Source organism: Odontomachus brunneus, unplaced genomic scaffold (genome assembly GCF_010583005.1).
Source record: "Odontomachus brunneus isolate Ranch 3 - 2012 unplaced genomic scaffold, Obru_v1 Obru_scaffold_297, whole genome shotgun sequence".
In the NCBI taxonomy this organism is placed as follows: domain Eukaryota; kingdom Metazoa; phylum Arthropoda; class Insecta; order Hymenoptera; family Formicidae; genus Odontomachus; species Odontomachus brunneus.
In genome coordinates this window covers 18,269-34,456 of record NW_022639747.1, presented here as the reverse complement: position 1 = coordinate 34,456, position 16,188 = coordinate 18,269, and the positions used below count along the sequence as shown (strand labels likewise).

Sequence of the window (16,188 nt, the reverse complement as noted above, 5' to 3'; positions counted from 1 at the left end):
AGTCTGTCGACAGGCTCTGCGCGCAATCTGCCGCCAGTCTGTCGTCAGAGTCTGTTCGCAGACCCTGTCAACAGTCTGGCGGCAGATTGGGGACGCAGATGTCTATGGATCTGTCGACAGATCCTGCTCGGATTCGACAGATCCTGTCGACAGTCTGACGTCAGTCTGCGCGCAGATTGCTTACTGGGTAGGTAATATTCGTCTTTTACGTATTTGTATTGCTATCGAATTGCTTTCAATGTCGCCCGATTCGCATCGCGAGGGAGTTGATAATAACGGAGAATCATGTTTTTTTGTATTTCTTATGTTTTTTAATTTTTTTGGAAATTTTTTGTTTTTAATTTTTCTTTATTTTTCTAATTTTCTATTTTATTTATTTTTAGTTTTTTAAATAAATATATTTTAAAAATCTAACTATATATACATTTATCTAAATATCTATCTAAATTTAAAAGTAGCAGCCCAAAAATCCTAACTATCGATTTTGATACAAATTGGAAATTGTTTAATTTTTTGTTCACCATATTGGATAAACAAACTATTTTTAATTTTAAAAATTTGACTTCAAATTTAGAATCAGCAACCCAAAAAACCTCTAAATATCTATTTCTATGTAAATTAACAATTTATCATTCTTTAGCCCGCCATATTGGATACACCATTTTGAATTTTGACATTCCAACATCAAATTTACAGTGATCTGAAAAAACCCGATTTAATGAAAAAAGTTGTCAGTAGAGAATATAAACAAAGAATCAAGAATAAGCGAGATTTCTATGTATTGGGCTACAATTTTGAGACCGCCATGATTCTTTTGAAAAAAATCACCGGTATATTTTTAAAGTAAAAGTACTTAGTGCACACTTTGTATACTTATTATCCTGAGAAAACAGTATTTTGCAAGAAAAACTTGAGATAATCGTGAAAAAAAATATTGTAAAAATTGTGATTTTTTAATTTAAATCTTAAAAAACTAAATGACATTTCTGAATATTTTACAATCTAGAATCGGAAAAAGCACATCCAAAAATACTAGAGTAAGACTCTTCAGAAAAAAAATGCATTTACATTGAGTTATTGGCATTCAAAAACATTGAAAAAATTTTGTGCATTTGGGCGTTTATGGATTAATCAAATCAATGCTCCTTTGTTCAGCTTTTCTCTCTCGTTGCGTTCACGGGACACCAGTTATGTTTAATTCTGATTCTTTTCATAAATTCCGTTGTTTCTGGGCACGTTATCGCTGGACTGAGGACCGATCATTTCGACTCGAGGGTGGAGATTCAAACTCACTATGTGCAACAACAAGACAAAAGATCATCAAGCAGCTATCGGCTGAAATTACGTTATCTTAACGATAAGTGTATCGTGTCATTATCGTAGCAGCGCGGACTTGATTACCGCATTGCTGTCGTTCATTTAGTTGCTTAGTGGCAAATAAAAAGACTATCGCCTGCTCAAAGCAAGACTCCTTTGGCCTAAGTATACACAGAGTGTTCCGCGTAAGATATGCCAAAAGAAAAATATAAGTAGAACAGATAAAAATGAACAAAAATCGTAGAAGTCATTTTTCAAACAACCACGTAAAATTTCGATATATTAATTAAATATATATATATATATATATATATATATATATATATATATATTTCGCAGTGACTTGCTTTTTTTCAAATTAAAGGACAAGTTTCGAACTTTATGTCGCTGCAAACAACATCCCCGAAAAAAATTTTAGTAAATCCATGCATTCCGTCAAACGTTACAACCCAGGTAGCAAGGTGACGTCTAAAGACGTCATTAAAACGTCATAGACGTCTTAATAACGTCTTAATGACGTCTTTAGACGTCACTTTGCTACCTGGGAATTTTCAATAGGATAAACATGCCCTTAAATTTAAGCTTTTACAATGGTAGGAATGCATTAAACTTAAAATTGAGTCATAGTGTCTAAAAGTAGAAGTTTCAAGGTTTAATTTAAAAACAAAATCATGATCGTATGTTGATTTTTCGAGGAGTTATCGTCAGTCAAAGTTGGCCAATTTTTTAACCAAATTTTTCTGCCATAATTTTCTCAAGCAATATATATACATATACATCGTCATACAATACTACAAATACTATAATTATTTATTCATATTCACACTATTTCATTGACTATTTATTCATATACGCACTATTCCATTGAAAAATGTGCACACACAATCATATATATACGATTAATTAACCTACATTACATTTGGAACTGTAGAATATCTTAAATATAACGAACTACAGATTGTGCATATTTGATTATACAGTGAGTAAAAGGTTCCGGACCGGTAAAATATCTCGAAAACTAAACATTTCCGAAAGAAATATTTCCTATAAAAGTTGTAGGGTTTTAAATGATCTATTCACTGATCTGGTCAGTCTGACCTTGCGTGGCGTGGCCAAGGTCAAGTCAAGGTTACATCGATTTTTTTAAATGGCACACCTTATTTTTGCTTCCAGAATTTAATAGCTAGTGTCAATAGCTTTTCAAAATACTACAATAAAGTTATTTTTTATAAAGTACTTTTCGAGTTATGAGACTTGAAAATTACAGCACCACTGACATTAACATTACACAGTGCGTGGATGGTTTTAAAAGTTGAATTTTGCACGTTAAAATTTCATTTAAAAAATTATATCTCTTGATATGACCAGTTATCTACCACATGGTCTACCGCCTATCGCCACAGTGCGGTAGGCAAAGATGCTACATTGCAAATGGAACATCATGCTAACAGCGTAAGGATTGGTTGGGATACGCAAGTGCCGTCAGCTGTTGTGGGGGATATGCTAGCGAGCATCGGCAACACATTGTTAGTTATACTGCTCCGTCTACAACCTGATATCTTTAACAGTGTACTTGAGTTCCACGCTTAAGGACTCTTTTTCTTTCAAGCTTTTGTAAAATTTTCCTACGATGGCTATGTTGTCGGAAAAAGGATAATGAAAGGATACGAAGATAAAGGAAGATCATATCAAAAGACATGTGATCTTTTCAATTCAACTTTTAATGCGCGAAATTCAATTTCAAAATCGACAATTGTAAGAACAAGTCAGAGTTTCATTGAAATAGGTAGCGTGAAAGATCGCTCGCGCAGTGGACGACCTACATCTACCTCCAATGATGAAAAAAGTGCAAATATTTTGCAAAGCTTTATCGAAATGCCTAATAAGTTTACTAGAAAAGTTGCTACAGTAAACGAAGTCAGTCAATCGTCGATGTGTACTATTTAAAAAAAGCACAGATTTCATACCTATAAGATGCTTTATGTGCAAGAGTTAGTTCATGAAGATTTTAACCGGAGAATGGAATTTTGTGAATTTATTGGGATACGCGGAAATGATTTCGTAAATAACATTTTCTTTTCTGATGAATCTAGTTTCGAACTTTATGGAAATGTTAATCGTCACAATTTCCGATATTGGAGCAACCAAAATCCACATTGGATGGGAGATAACAAATCTCAATATCCTGATAAAGTCAACGTTTGAGCAGAAATAATTGGAGATCATTTAATAGGTCCATTTTTCATCGATGGAAATTTCAATTCTGAGATGTACAAAACAATGTTAATTGAGCAAATTATTCCTGCTATTCGAAATCTCTTTCCTAACGATTTTGATCGCGTGTGGTTCCGGCAAGATGGAGCTCCAGCGCATTTCGGATTAAGAGTACGAAGGTTATTGGATGGTACTTTCCCGAACAGATGGATTGGGAGGCGTGGAACAATTGAGTGGCCTCCAAGATCCCCCGATCTGACACCACTTGATTTCTTTTTATGGGGATTCTTAAAACAACGCGTTTATAAAATAAACCTACGAGTGTGGAAGAATTGAAGCAGAGAATAACTGACGAAATGAGTTTAATAACTGTTGATATGTTGAGAAATGTCAGATATTCTTTTCAATTAAGGCCAGTATACAGTCAAGCGATGGGAAGAAGGCAATTCGAACATCTAATATAATCATTATCAACTCTTGCACATAATGCATTTTATAGGAATGCAATCTATGATTTTTGAGCCACTACGCGGGCAATTTTTCATGTTATCTTTCAGTAAAATATTGAATCGTTCCTATAATTGTTGATTTTGAAATTAGATCTCACGCGCGCGTGCACGCATACACATGCACCCCAAACGTAAGAGGCAAGGGGACTCACGTGAATCAAGCACCTTAAATGTGAGAGGCAAGGGGACTCATGTAAATCAAGCATCCTAAACATGAGAGGCAAGAGAACTCACGTAAATCTAGCACGCGAAAGGGATGAGGGCCCCGCCACGTCCATCTCATTCATCGTGAGTAATGCTAAGCACAGAGAAATACCAGTGGTGCTGTAACATTCAAATCTCGTAACTCAAAAAGGACTTTATAAGAAATAACTTTATTGTAGCATTTTGAAAAGCTCTTGGCACCAGCTATTAGATTCTGGAAGCAGAAATAGCGTGTGCTATTTAAAAAAAATCGATGTAATCTTGACCTGACCTTGGCGACGCCACTCACGGTTAGATTGACCAGATCAGTAAAAAGATTATTTAAAACTCTTCAACTTTTGTAGAAAACATTTCTTTCGAAAATGCTTAGTTTTCGAAATATTTCACCGGTCCGGGACTTTTTACTCATTAGGTATATACGAACTATTATATGTCTTTATCACAATAAAATTCTAATCATTTTGTATTTTTTTTTTGTTTTCTTTAATTAAATAAAAATTTAAGTTTATAATTTGCAATAATTTTATGATTTTGACAAAGATAAGTAATTTTATGACTTTGACAAAGATAAATAATTTTATGACTTTGACAATGATAAAGCTATTCTTCATTAACAAAAAAATTAAATTTTTTAACAAATTTAACTAACTATTGGGAGTACAAATTAGTTCGGTTCGTTTTTTTGTGGTCAAAAATGCATTTATTTCAGAACAAAATGAATGAACAGATTAATCAAAGTATTGTCCATCGCTGGCTACTACTTTTTCCCACCTCTCAGCAATTTTCGAATTCCATTTCGAAAAAATGTCTCGTCTTTTGAGACGATCCAAGTTAGGAGACAATTTTCGATTTCTGCGAAAGAAGTGAACCGGTGACTTGCCAAATCGTGCTGCATCCGTCGGAACAACCAGTAATCAGAAGGAGCAATGTCCGGTGAATACGGCAGGTGCGGTAAAATATCCCACTTGAGCGTTTCCAAATATTTTTACGACTTTTGCGACATGAGGCCAAGCGTTATCATGCAGAAGAATAACTTTGTCATGTCTTTGCTCGTATTCCGACCATTTTTCTCGTAATGCACGGCTCAAACGAATCAATTGTAGCCTATACCGATGTCCCGTAATGGAATCGCCAGGTTGTAGCCTCCAATTCTTTGTCTTCGAATTTTTTTGGCTGTCCAGAGCGAAGCTGTCTTCAACGCTGAAATCACCATTTTTGAAACGTCGAAACCATTCCCTACATGATTTATTAGTTGGAACGTTGTCACCATAAACTTCTACAAGCATTCGATGCGCTTCAGCTGCACTTTTCTTCCAATTAAAGCAGAAAACTAAAACCTCCCGCAAATGCTGCTTAGTTAACACAAAATTTGACATATTCAACACAGTAAAAAACGGGGGTTTTGTATGAAACTCAAAACGATATAAATTGAATATTATTGACAGATGTCTAACCTCTCTGAAACCACCGAAATCAGCTGTCACTATGAAACATTCATAACAGCCAGAGCCATCTTTTGAAAACGGACCGAACTAATTTGAACTCCCAATATATAATATATTATATTTTTTCGAAAATATTAAATTTAAAAATACATTTATTTTTTACACGTAGGCTAAACTTTTCTCTTTCAAACAAGTTAAGATAGAAATCGATAAGACTATTTGCTTTAAAATTATGATTTTTATAACTGGTATATATATAATATATATATATATGTGTGTGTGTGTGTGTGTGTATGTGTGTACGTGCGTGCGTGCGTGCGTGCGTGCGTGCGTGCGTGCGTGCGTAAGGTGGATTGAAATGAACACAAAAATCCCATACCGTTTTGCGATATTCTCAATAATAACCAAGAAATTAATTATAAAATATTAAGGAAAAACGCACTCTGAATATTTGAAGGAAGACCGTTTGCGACCCAATAATATAGCAGGCAGATGTCAATGCGCGGCGAGTGGTAGATTAACGCGTTATTGTCTATGCATATATCGCTGCGATCCTACGTCTTGCCGTACCGCTCGTAGCGAGATAAGTATAGGCAGTGGCGTGTTGATCTACCACTCGCCACGAGCTGACATCCGCCTGCTATATTACTGAGTCGCGAGCGTTCCTCTCTCAACCATTCAGCATGCGTTTTTCCTTAATCTTTTATAATTCATTTCTCGGTTATTATTGAAAATATTGCAAAACAATAAAGACTGTGTGTTCATCTCAATTCGCTCTACGTCCTCACGAGAGATTGTAAAGGTGATCTGAGACATCATGTATGTACCACTGGCCAGGGTTGAATATCAAATTATGCTGATTATATTTTTCATGTAAAATAAGCATTAGAGTTAACTAACTAAAGAGTATTTATTTTTACTTTCTATATTACTTATTTCAACAATAAATATTGATTTACAATGTTGTTTCTATATTTTTTAGAACGTCGTGGCACTCGTGATGATCCTTGTACGATGGTGCATTCCTGATATAAGTCCAAAATTGCGCGACAAAATACGTCGCGAGGCATATGTTACTAACGAGATTATTATACATCAGGAAGCATTACGAGCTCATGCGAGGCCTGCAGTCAACGAATCAACGATCGCACAGACATATGTAGTCTCCAACGAGAGTTCCAATAGATGGAACAGAGTGATGAGAAGTTCTTTATCTACAACTGACTTCGATTTGGAAGTTCACGGGAGTCCTATTTCGCCTGCTAATACAGCACCGCATATTAGCCCTGCTGCGGTCTAACTTATCTATAAAAGTAACTTATCTAACTTATCTATCTATAAAAGTTGGTCAGATAACTACAAATTAGATAAAAGTTTTTTTAAAACAATATATAAAGGAGCATTCGTTTAAAACAGGTGAAAAATTAGGTAGTCTTTAAGAATTCTTTTTAAGGAAACTATAAAACTTTTCAAAATATGCTTTTGCCCAAATTTTTGTATATATTTGAAAAACATGTGTAAATTTTTGTTATAAAACTAATGCTTATTTAAAAAACTATTCAATAATCCAAGTAGGAATTTACTACTGGCCCAGTACAGATTTATGGTAAAAGTTACTGGCATAATATTAAATGCCAGTACGGCATCTTTATTATTGACGTGATACTGAGATGATAGAAAAGGGCCAGTATCCGAAAATAGTATTGTCAGTACCGAAAATCAGTACCGTAACAGTACCGAAAACCAATACCAGTATAAAAAATAGTATTGAGCACGTGGCTAGTGGAAAAACAACGCATTATATTACTCGGTCACTTTGCGGCTCGAATGCTTCTTTCTCTACCATACAGCGTAGACTTTTCCTTAACCTTTCACAATTAATTATTCGATTATTACCGCAAATATCACCAAACAGCATAGAATTTTTACGTTTATCTCAACCCGTTCTATGTTCCTATAAGAATTGCGCAGGAGAGTCTGGGTCACCTTATGTGTATGTATTCACATAATTTTATACTGACCATAACTTATTTTACAATTTTTGTTTCAGTTGAGCCAAGTGGAACTAATCGTGGCAAATAATAAAGATCCTCTTTAACACGTTCTGCGTTCTACAAAATAACTCTTTCAATAAACATTATTTTTAAACATAAAAATTCACATATGTTTTTATGTCTATAATTACACAGGGTATCTTAAAAATGTGGGAACTTCTGAATATCATTTTATAGTGAGATTTTTCGATAAAACTTTCAAAACAAAAGTTGTAGGATTTCAAAAGCTGAATCTGATGGTGACCTTAAAATTGACCTTAAGTTTGACCTTGAAGGCCATTTCAAGGTTAACTTTATTTTTTCAAATGGAACATGCATATTTTCATGGCGGATTCAGAATCTACGCCAAAAACTGAGAAGCTTTTGTCTGAAACATTTTTTCAGAAAATACTCGCTTTGATCTTAAAATGACCTTCAAACTTCACGATTTTTCTTAAAAATATGGGAACCCGTGAATATCTTTTTATAGTGAGGTTTTTCGATGGCAAGCGACACTATTGCCTGCGTTCAGTCATCGAAATACTATTTTCGAGGTCCAGGACCCACGACGTGGACGTAGCAGGATAAGTTTTTGGGCCCCATTTTTGTCCAACCGATGAAGGCAAGACTTTGATAATCCAGTTAGTGAAGGCAAGATCGTAAGTGATATGACCAATAAAGGTAAAACCACTTGGAAATCAGTCAGTGGGGGCAAGTCGGTCGGTCCAGCCGGTGAAGGCAAGATCGTGTTCGGATAGTTACGAGAAGACCATTGTGAGGAATATTTTATAACAGATGTTCAAACTGTAAGCCATTGCACTGATTGACAATGCGGCATACATGGAGAGCAGGTCTTAAAGGATAGCAACCTTTGACTTTGAGAGACTGACAGCTAGTACCATTTGGTACAGTAACATTGTTTCTCTCTGTAGTCGCCGTGCGCTCGGGATCGCGCCAGAAATGTCGCTTCCGAACGGCATCTCTGAGCGTTATCTAGGAAGATGAGAGTGTCGCGAGCGTGGAGCGTCAGGTAGCTCAGTGGTTTAGAGCAGTCGCCCGGCAAGCGAAAGACTCGGGTTCGAGTCCCGGCCTAGCAGGACCGCGCTCTCGATATTTTTCTCTTTCTGGAACGAAAAAGATACGCAGATCTCGAACGCACGGCGTCCCGCCGCCACCTAGTATGCCCTCCTCCTTCTATGGTAATTATTACCCGCAATTTCTCTGATCCTCGGGATTATTTTATTTCGTAACATATCTTCATATTTTGCAGCATTTAAGTCGTCATCAATAAAGAACGGACCAACTAAAGTATCGCTTAATATGCCAGCCCAGACATTAATTTTATGTATATACTGTGTATGCTGTTCTATCATCCAGTGTCGGACCAGAATCTATAATTTTGTGTATTTACTTCACCATTTAATGTAAAAATAGACTCATTTGAGAAGACAATGTTATGGAGGAAAGTCGGATCTCTATCGATTCGATTCATTATGAGATCGCAAAACTCGTCTCGTCGATTAGGATCGTCCTCGTTCAGTTCTTGAACTAAACGAATCTTATACGGGTGAAATTTAATGAATTTTAGAATCTTATGAACTGAATCCTTTGAGACCTTGAGATGCGCAGCTGCTTCGCGAAGACTGAGATGTTGATTTTCAACGAACGATTGAGCAACTTCTATTTGTGTCTGGTCATTTGTCACAGAGATTGGTCGTCCAGGATCTCTACGATTTTTAACATTGCCGGTTTCCGCAAAGCGTCGAATAGTTCGATTAACTGTAGATTTGGAAATCGGGATCTGACCATCTGCATTACGAAACGTTTGATTAAACAATTGACGGACTTGAGGGTAAGATCGCTGACGATTACCCCAACCTCGCATCATTAACAGACATATTCTTTCGCGCTCAGAGAGGCGGTCTGCCATGATGGATTTGTAAATGGAAGAGTCATTTTTACGAGATCAGATGTATCTTTAATGGAGTCAAAGAACACTCCGAAATTTGCATTAAAGTTATCTAAATAAATTCGAGAATCATTTTCTGTAAAGAAATTTTTAAACAAAACCTTAGAATGAAAATAGAAAAAAATGATTCAATCTTCCAGTATTTAAATCTAGTAGACACAAAATGCTCTAAGGGATAAGTCAATGCCATCAGCGGTCGCGCAATAGCGGATGCTCTGACTTCGAAATGACCCCCGATGGTCATCCTGACTCAAGTGTCAGGGTTCCCATTAAAAAAAATTAAGCTGACCTCGAAATGACCTTCAAGGTCAATTTTAAGGTCACCATTAGATTCAGCTTTTGAAATCCTACAACTTTTGTTTTGAAAATTTTATCGAAAAATCATACTATAAAAAGATATTAATGGGTTCCCATATTTTTAAGACACCCTGTATACATAAAAATATATTTTGAAATATTTCGTAATTAAAAAAAAAATTTCCAAAAAGTGGGATACTTTTCGATTTGTCTTAAGCAAATAATATCTTAAGATGTAAGAATTGATGTAAAAATTTGGTCTCGTATTTGTCAAATAAGATAAATAAGAAATAAAGGTTTAATAAAAGTTAATTTAGGTATAAAGATATATGATATGAATTTTGAAATGATAAAAATATCATGAAGACATAAATTTGTTATTAATAAAAATTAATATAAAATATTATGTGTAAATGAGCATTAAAACTTTGTTTCTTATAAAAAAAATAGTTGAAAACTAGGATTGAAAAATATTACAATTTTTATTATATAATATCGTCATTATGGAAATTACTGATCAATTAAAGCTTTTTTTTTTATATCTTAAGCACAATATTGTTTTTATAGAATGATCCATTAATTCTGTCCATTTAAATTAACTTTGCTATTATAAATAATAAAAAAAAGTAATGATAAAGAAAGAATTATATGCTTCTGAGAAATACATCACGTGATGACAACAGTTTTGTTGTGAGTTTTGTTGTAAAGAAGATTTCTTTCAAGACCAAATTATTTATTTTTTTTAATAAAATGATTTTTTATGACATGAATTCTATAGAGCAATGTATTCTGAATTAAAGAGGTAAAAGTATTCAAAATATATCAAAACAAATATTTCTTGAAACATTTACTTTAATATGATTTAACTCAGGAAATTAAAAGTTAACTAAAACAATATTGGCAGCATAAGTTAAGTATCACGCATTCTTATTAAAAATTTGAACATCTCGAGAAATTTTAGTTTTAGGGTACATGTATAAACGACGTCATGGATACTGTATCATTCCCTATATCGATAATTATATGTTAAATAGAATTAATGGATCATATTTTATATACAGGGTATAGATCTGATGCAAGATATATAAAACTATGTGTGTAGAGCACGTGCAATTTATAAGCGAAGACCTTTGGCATTTTGAAAATAACCACGTAAAAAGAGGATATGCAAAATTTGGAGTTTAGCATTTTTTGAGGTTTTTGGGAATTTTTTTGGGAATCGATATTCAACCGAAAAAATATTACATATTCTTATGTACTTTGAGTCTTAGAATTGGAAAATGACCATGAAAATTAGGACACTAGCAGGGAAAACTTGGGGAATTAAGAAAAGTGAGAAAAAAAGTGAAATCGTAAAAACTTCCGGTAATTTTTTTACATTTACTCTTGCGTTTAATTATTCATGTTATTTTGAGTCGCAGAATCTCGAGTCAACTATCTAAAAATACTCAATATATTTACAGGATTTGCAAAAAATTCCGGTTCGGCAAAATACCTCGAAAAATATAGTTGTAGAAAAAAATATTTGAGATAAAAGTTGTACGGCTTAAAAATATCTATTCACTCTCTTTATCAGTTTAATCTTCGGTTATGTCGCTAAGGTTAGGCGAAGGTAACCTTGAATTTTTTTAAGTAGAACTTCTTATTTTTTTATTACATATTCTTATAACCGTTTTTGAAATTCTTTCAAAATGCTATAATTATACTCACGTTATGTTAGCCGTCTCGAAGTTATCGAAATTTTTATAATAAGATATCCAGCTAACGAAGGCAAGATCCATATTACAAATGCGTATGTAATACAATTACGTAAATCATAACAAAAATCATAACTGTAACATAAAATCATAACTGCAATATAAAACATAAATGTAATATAAAAATAATATGTCCTATATTCATTAGTATCAAAAATATATTATATAAATGTCGACAATAAAAAATAAGGAGTCCAAATTACAAAAATTCCAGGTGATCTTCGCTTGACCTTGGCGATGTAACTAAAAGTTAAACTGATAAAGGGAGTAAATAGATATTTTTAACCTCTACAACTTTTGTCTCAAATATTTTTTTTCTACAAGTATATTTCTCGAGGTATTTCGCCGAGCCGGAACTTTTTACACAACTTGTACATATGGGTACATGGGTACTTCCAAATAGTTGACTCGAGATTCTGCGACTTAAAATAACAAGAATAATAAACTTGTTGTTCTCTTACTTTATCAATTTTGTTCTTTCTATATCTCGAAATTTCATGTTTTGTTTGCAAAATGTCAGAGTTCCTCTTGCTAAAAGTTGACGTGATTTTAACACACAGTTTTGTACATATTGTGTCTTAAGGCCATTCTATAATTGCGTAAGCGTGGTTATAAATAGTTGTAAGTGATTACGATAACCATTCAGAATAAAGGAATCATTAAATAAAACACTCTAATAAATTGGAAGTTTACGACTACGCTTATGCAGTTATAGAATGGCCTTTAGACTCAAGAGGGAGACCAAATGTACTTTATCTAACTATAGAAATCTTTATTGTACGTAAGAAAATACATATTTTGTTTTCTTATGGTACACTACGATGTAAGACCAAAAAAACTTTTACACAAGCGCGCGATCTCGATCATGATATGTAACCTTTGGATTATATATACACATGTAACCACATCTATCAAATAAAATCATGTTGTCAATCTAATACACGGAGACAGGAAAGAAATGAATTCTCAGCGTTGTTGGCTCCATATTTTACATTTCCTTTTCTTTTATCTTGGAACTATATCCTATATCCCGGTTCTCTTTGATTTATATTTCAAACGGTCAGACTGTCTGGTTCGCTACGGGTATCGGAGCAGTACCGGAAACTGTCATGGAGGCGACTACTCTGTGAGAAACCTGATTTCGTCGGCTTCAAATTCTTCTTGTTCATTTTTCCTGTCTGGAGATAGAAGATATGAGTCTAAATAGAATTTAATACATCTTTTCGGCGTGTTGTTCTGTTAAACACTTCTCCTAAAATAAATCAAAATAGTGTGGCGTTGTCCAGATTTGGTCCACATAACACTTGTAGGATCATATTATACAACACGTGTGTTATACAGGATATCAGAAAAAGACCGAACCTCCTGAATAATTTAGAGGGATTTAATTTAAAAAAAAATGTTTTAAACAAAAGTTGTAAGATTTAAAAAGACCTATTTACTGGTCTTATCAGTTTGACATTGATTGGCGTACCCAAGGTAAGTTCAAGGTCAAATCGATTTTTTTAAATGGAACATCTTATTTTTTATTCCAAAATCTAATAGCTGGTATCAAGAGTTTTTCAAAACACTATGGTAATGTTTATTTTTGTTAAGTACTTTTCGAGTTATAAAACTTGAAAGTTACAGTACCGCCAGTATTAACATTGCCCAAGGTGTAATGCATGAAAGTTGCCCGGTCGGATTTACATCTCTTTTGTGCGTATATATGTATGTCTATGCGCGCGTACACACACATACACACATTCGCAATAACGGATGCTCGCAATAGCGTTTCAACGCTGTCCCCACTCACGTGCGTCGAGCGTATGGAGGGGATATTAAACGTTATTGCGGACTTCCATTATTGCGAACGGGTCTTCCACTGTACATGGAAGAGGGCGAAGTTGGTCCTCATTCCCAAAGCCGGGGGAACAATAGGTCCTTCAACCTACAGACCGATCTGCCTACTGGACGAAGCGGGTAAGCTATTCGAGCGTATCATAGCGTACCGCCTCGTCCAGCATCTATCCCTGAGAATCCTAACATCCACGATGCTCAATACAGCTTCCGGGTCGAGCGCTCTATCCTGGACGTTGTGGTGTGCGTCCGTAGTGCGGCGCGGAGCGTCGTGGAAGTCGGGGTGTTGTTAGCGATGTCCTTAGATATCGTCAATGTTTTCAACACCCTACCTTGGGAGCAAGTGGGGAGAGGGAGAAGGCACGGGGACACCATCGCGTTCTCCTCTACCTGCGAAGAGTACTTTAGGAACAAGGACCTCGCCTACATCACCAAGGCCGGGGTCTTGTGCCGAAGAACTGTTCATGGCAGGGTATCAAAGAGGTCCGTATTGAGCCCCCTAATATGGCAAATCGTCTACGACAAGGTGGTTTGCACCCTGCTCCCCCTCCGGTTCGCATATCATCTGCTACGCAAATGACACGTTATTCATGGCCGGGGAGGAAAGGCAATTGGGATGAAGCCTTCGCCCTCGCCGAGGACGCAGTAACCAGCATCGTTCAGATCATCAGGAGCCTAGTACTCCTAGGATGACGCCCCACAAAACGAAAGTTTTGTTCTACCACAACGAAAAACATCGGGCGCCAACTTCCGCTAGGCTCCTGGTGAATGGAATCCCCGTCTGAAGGTCCAGATCAAATATCTGAACCTCCTGCTGGATGGCTAATGGAAATTTGCTCATTTCGAGCTCCAAGATGGCTTCCAAGGTCTCGCAAGTCGGCAACGCTCTTGTCGGCCTTATGCGGAACTGAAGTGTCTGCCGCTTCTATCTGAATATAATGGTGTCCGTGGCCCACTGTGGGGCATCACAGTTTAGTCTGACTCTCTACAGGCCTCCGGCCGTACCAAGAGGTTCTCTCGCAGAGTCATGCGACCGGTGGTCCTGATGATCATAATGTGCTGCCGCACTGTAAGCTATGAGGCGGTGGCGGTCCTGGATGGACTCCCACCTCTGGAGTCCCTCATCTAGCAATAAGCTGATGCTTATTGACGCTTAGCGGAGCTCCGGAGAGAGGGAATAAAGATTATGGCAAGGATTAAAACGACAGCAAACCTTCACGTAAGGGCCCGAATAATGATCAAGTGGATCGAGTATCTCTGGACCCCCGGACTGTTCGGAGCCTGCACGATAGAGGCCATCGAGTCCTATCTGCCTGAATGGGCGAACAGAAGAGGAAGAGGACTAACCTTCCGGATAGCGCAGGTCCTTTCCGGGCATGGTTGCTTCGGGGAGTACCTGCGCCCAATTGGCCGGGAGATCACGACACAATGCCACCATTGCGGTCACGGTCGGAACACGGCGCAGCACACGCTGAAAGAATGTCCGACGTAGGCCGAGGAGCGCCGTATACTGATCGATAAGCTTGGAAGACACCTGCCGCTCCCCACCGTCGTACAAAAGATGGTGGGGAGCGACGCAGGGTTCAAAGAAATGACCACCCTCTGCGAGGAAGTTCTCCTGCAAAAGGAAGCGGGTCCGTCGGGATCAAGTCAGCCTTGACGGGGATAACCCAGCTCCGCGGAGAGGTGGCGGCTAATGGCGGGCGCCTTAGATGAGAAGAGGGGGCGCGCTCCATCATGTGGCAGGGGGAGGAGTTAGTCCTCCTCCTAAGGGCAGACAAGCGCTCCCCACTGAAACCTTTCGTGGCGAAGGATGGGAGAGGAAGGGGAGATGGACCCCGTCTCCTCCTACGCCAGGAAGGGAACGAAGGGGGCGGGGCGGATGCCTCCTGCTTCCCAAAGTGGCAAAGAACGTAGCCCAACTCGGGCAATACCGTTTGGGAGACCGGGATTCCCCCATATTAGTAGATACGGGAGACCCGGTACAAGAAAGAGGGCTGACTATGCCCCCCTAGGGGCGGAAAGCGGAGCAATGCCAGCAGCAGTTCCTTCAGCTCCCTACTATGCCCCGTAAGAGACATTCCCCAAGGCTTTTAGCCAGTACGAGTCCGGCATAGCCTGCGTTTTTCTCCATAGGACGCGAGTATTCATGAAGATTTTTCCCCTTTTTTTTGACAGAGGAAATGTATTACACACACCTTCGGGAGTCGGGCAATCCCCCCCGAAGTGTGGGACTCTGCCCCTCCCGTCACCACGGGAAGATAGCCTACCTAATAAAACCTCTGTCGTGTCTCAGTCTTCAACGGCCATTGTAATTGCGCCCCGGGAACTGCTTTAGCATTACTTCCGGGGCGCACTCATCCGCTTACCAGTTGACATCCTGAGCCGAGGGACATGGCTTCCTCGGCCGTCCGTTTATCTTATTGCGGTGGGACGAAACCTAACCTTGCTTCTCTACAAGGACGGGAACCAATTTTCCGCTCGATCCTCGCTCCTCTTCTTCTACTACTGTCGTTCTGATCGAGTTTCCTGGAAGGGACTAAGGTGCCTCCATTCCCCCTCTCCTCAATATCAGAACGGTCCGTTCCCGAGAGGGAGGGGTGG

At 37.5% G+C, this 16,188-nt stretch overlaps 1 protein-coding gene across 2 annotated transcripts in view; it reads left to right on the top strand.

The window, feature by feature from the left end:
- Positions 1-8,700, top strand: part of LOC116853261 (anoctamin-1) — a 160,758-nt gene extending 152,058 nt beyond the window's left edge. For both annotated transcript variants that reach the window (XM_032834243.1, XM_032834242.1), the window contains 2 exons: positions 6,672-7,002; positions 7,740-8,700. In XM_032834243.1, the coding sequence (XP_032690134.1) occupies positions 6,672-6,989 (318 nt within the window). In that variant the 3' untranslated portion in view covers positions 6,990-7,002; positions 7,740-8,700. The remainder of the gene's footprint in view (positions 1-6,671; positions 7,003-7,739) is intronic.
- Positions 8,701-16,188: the final 7,488 nt, after the last annotated feature.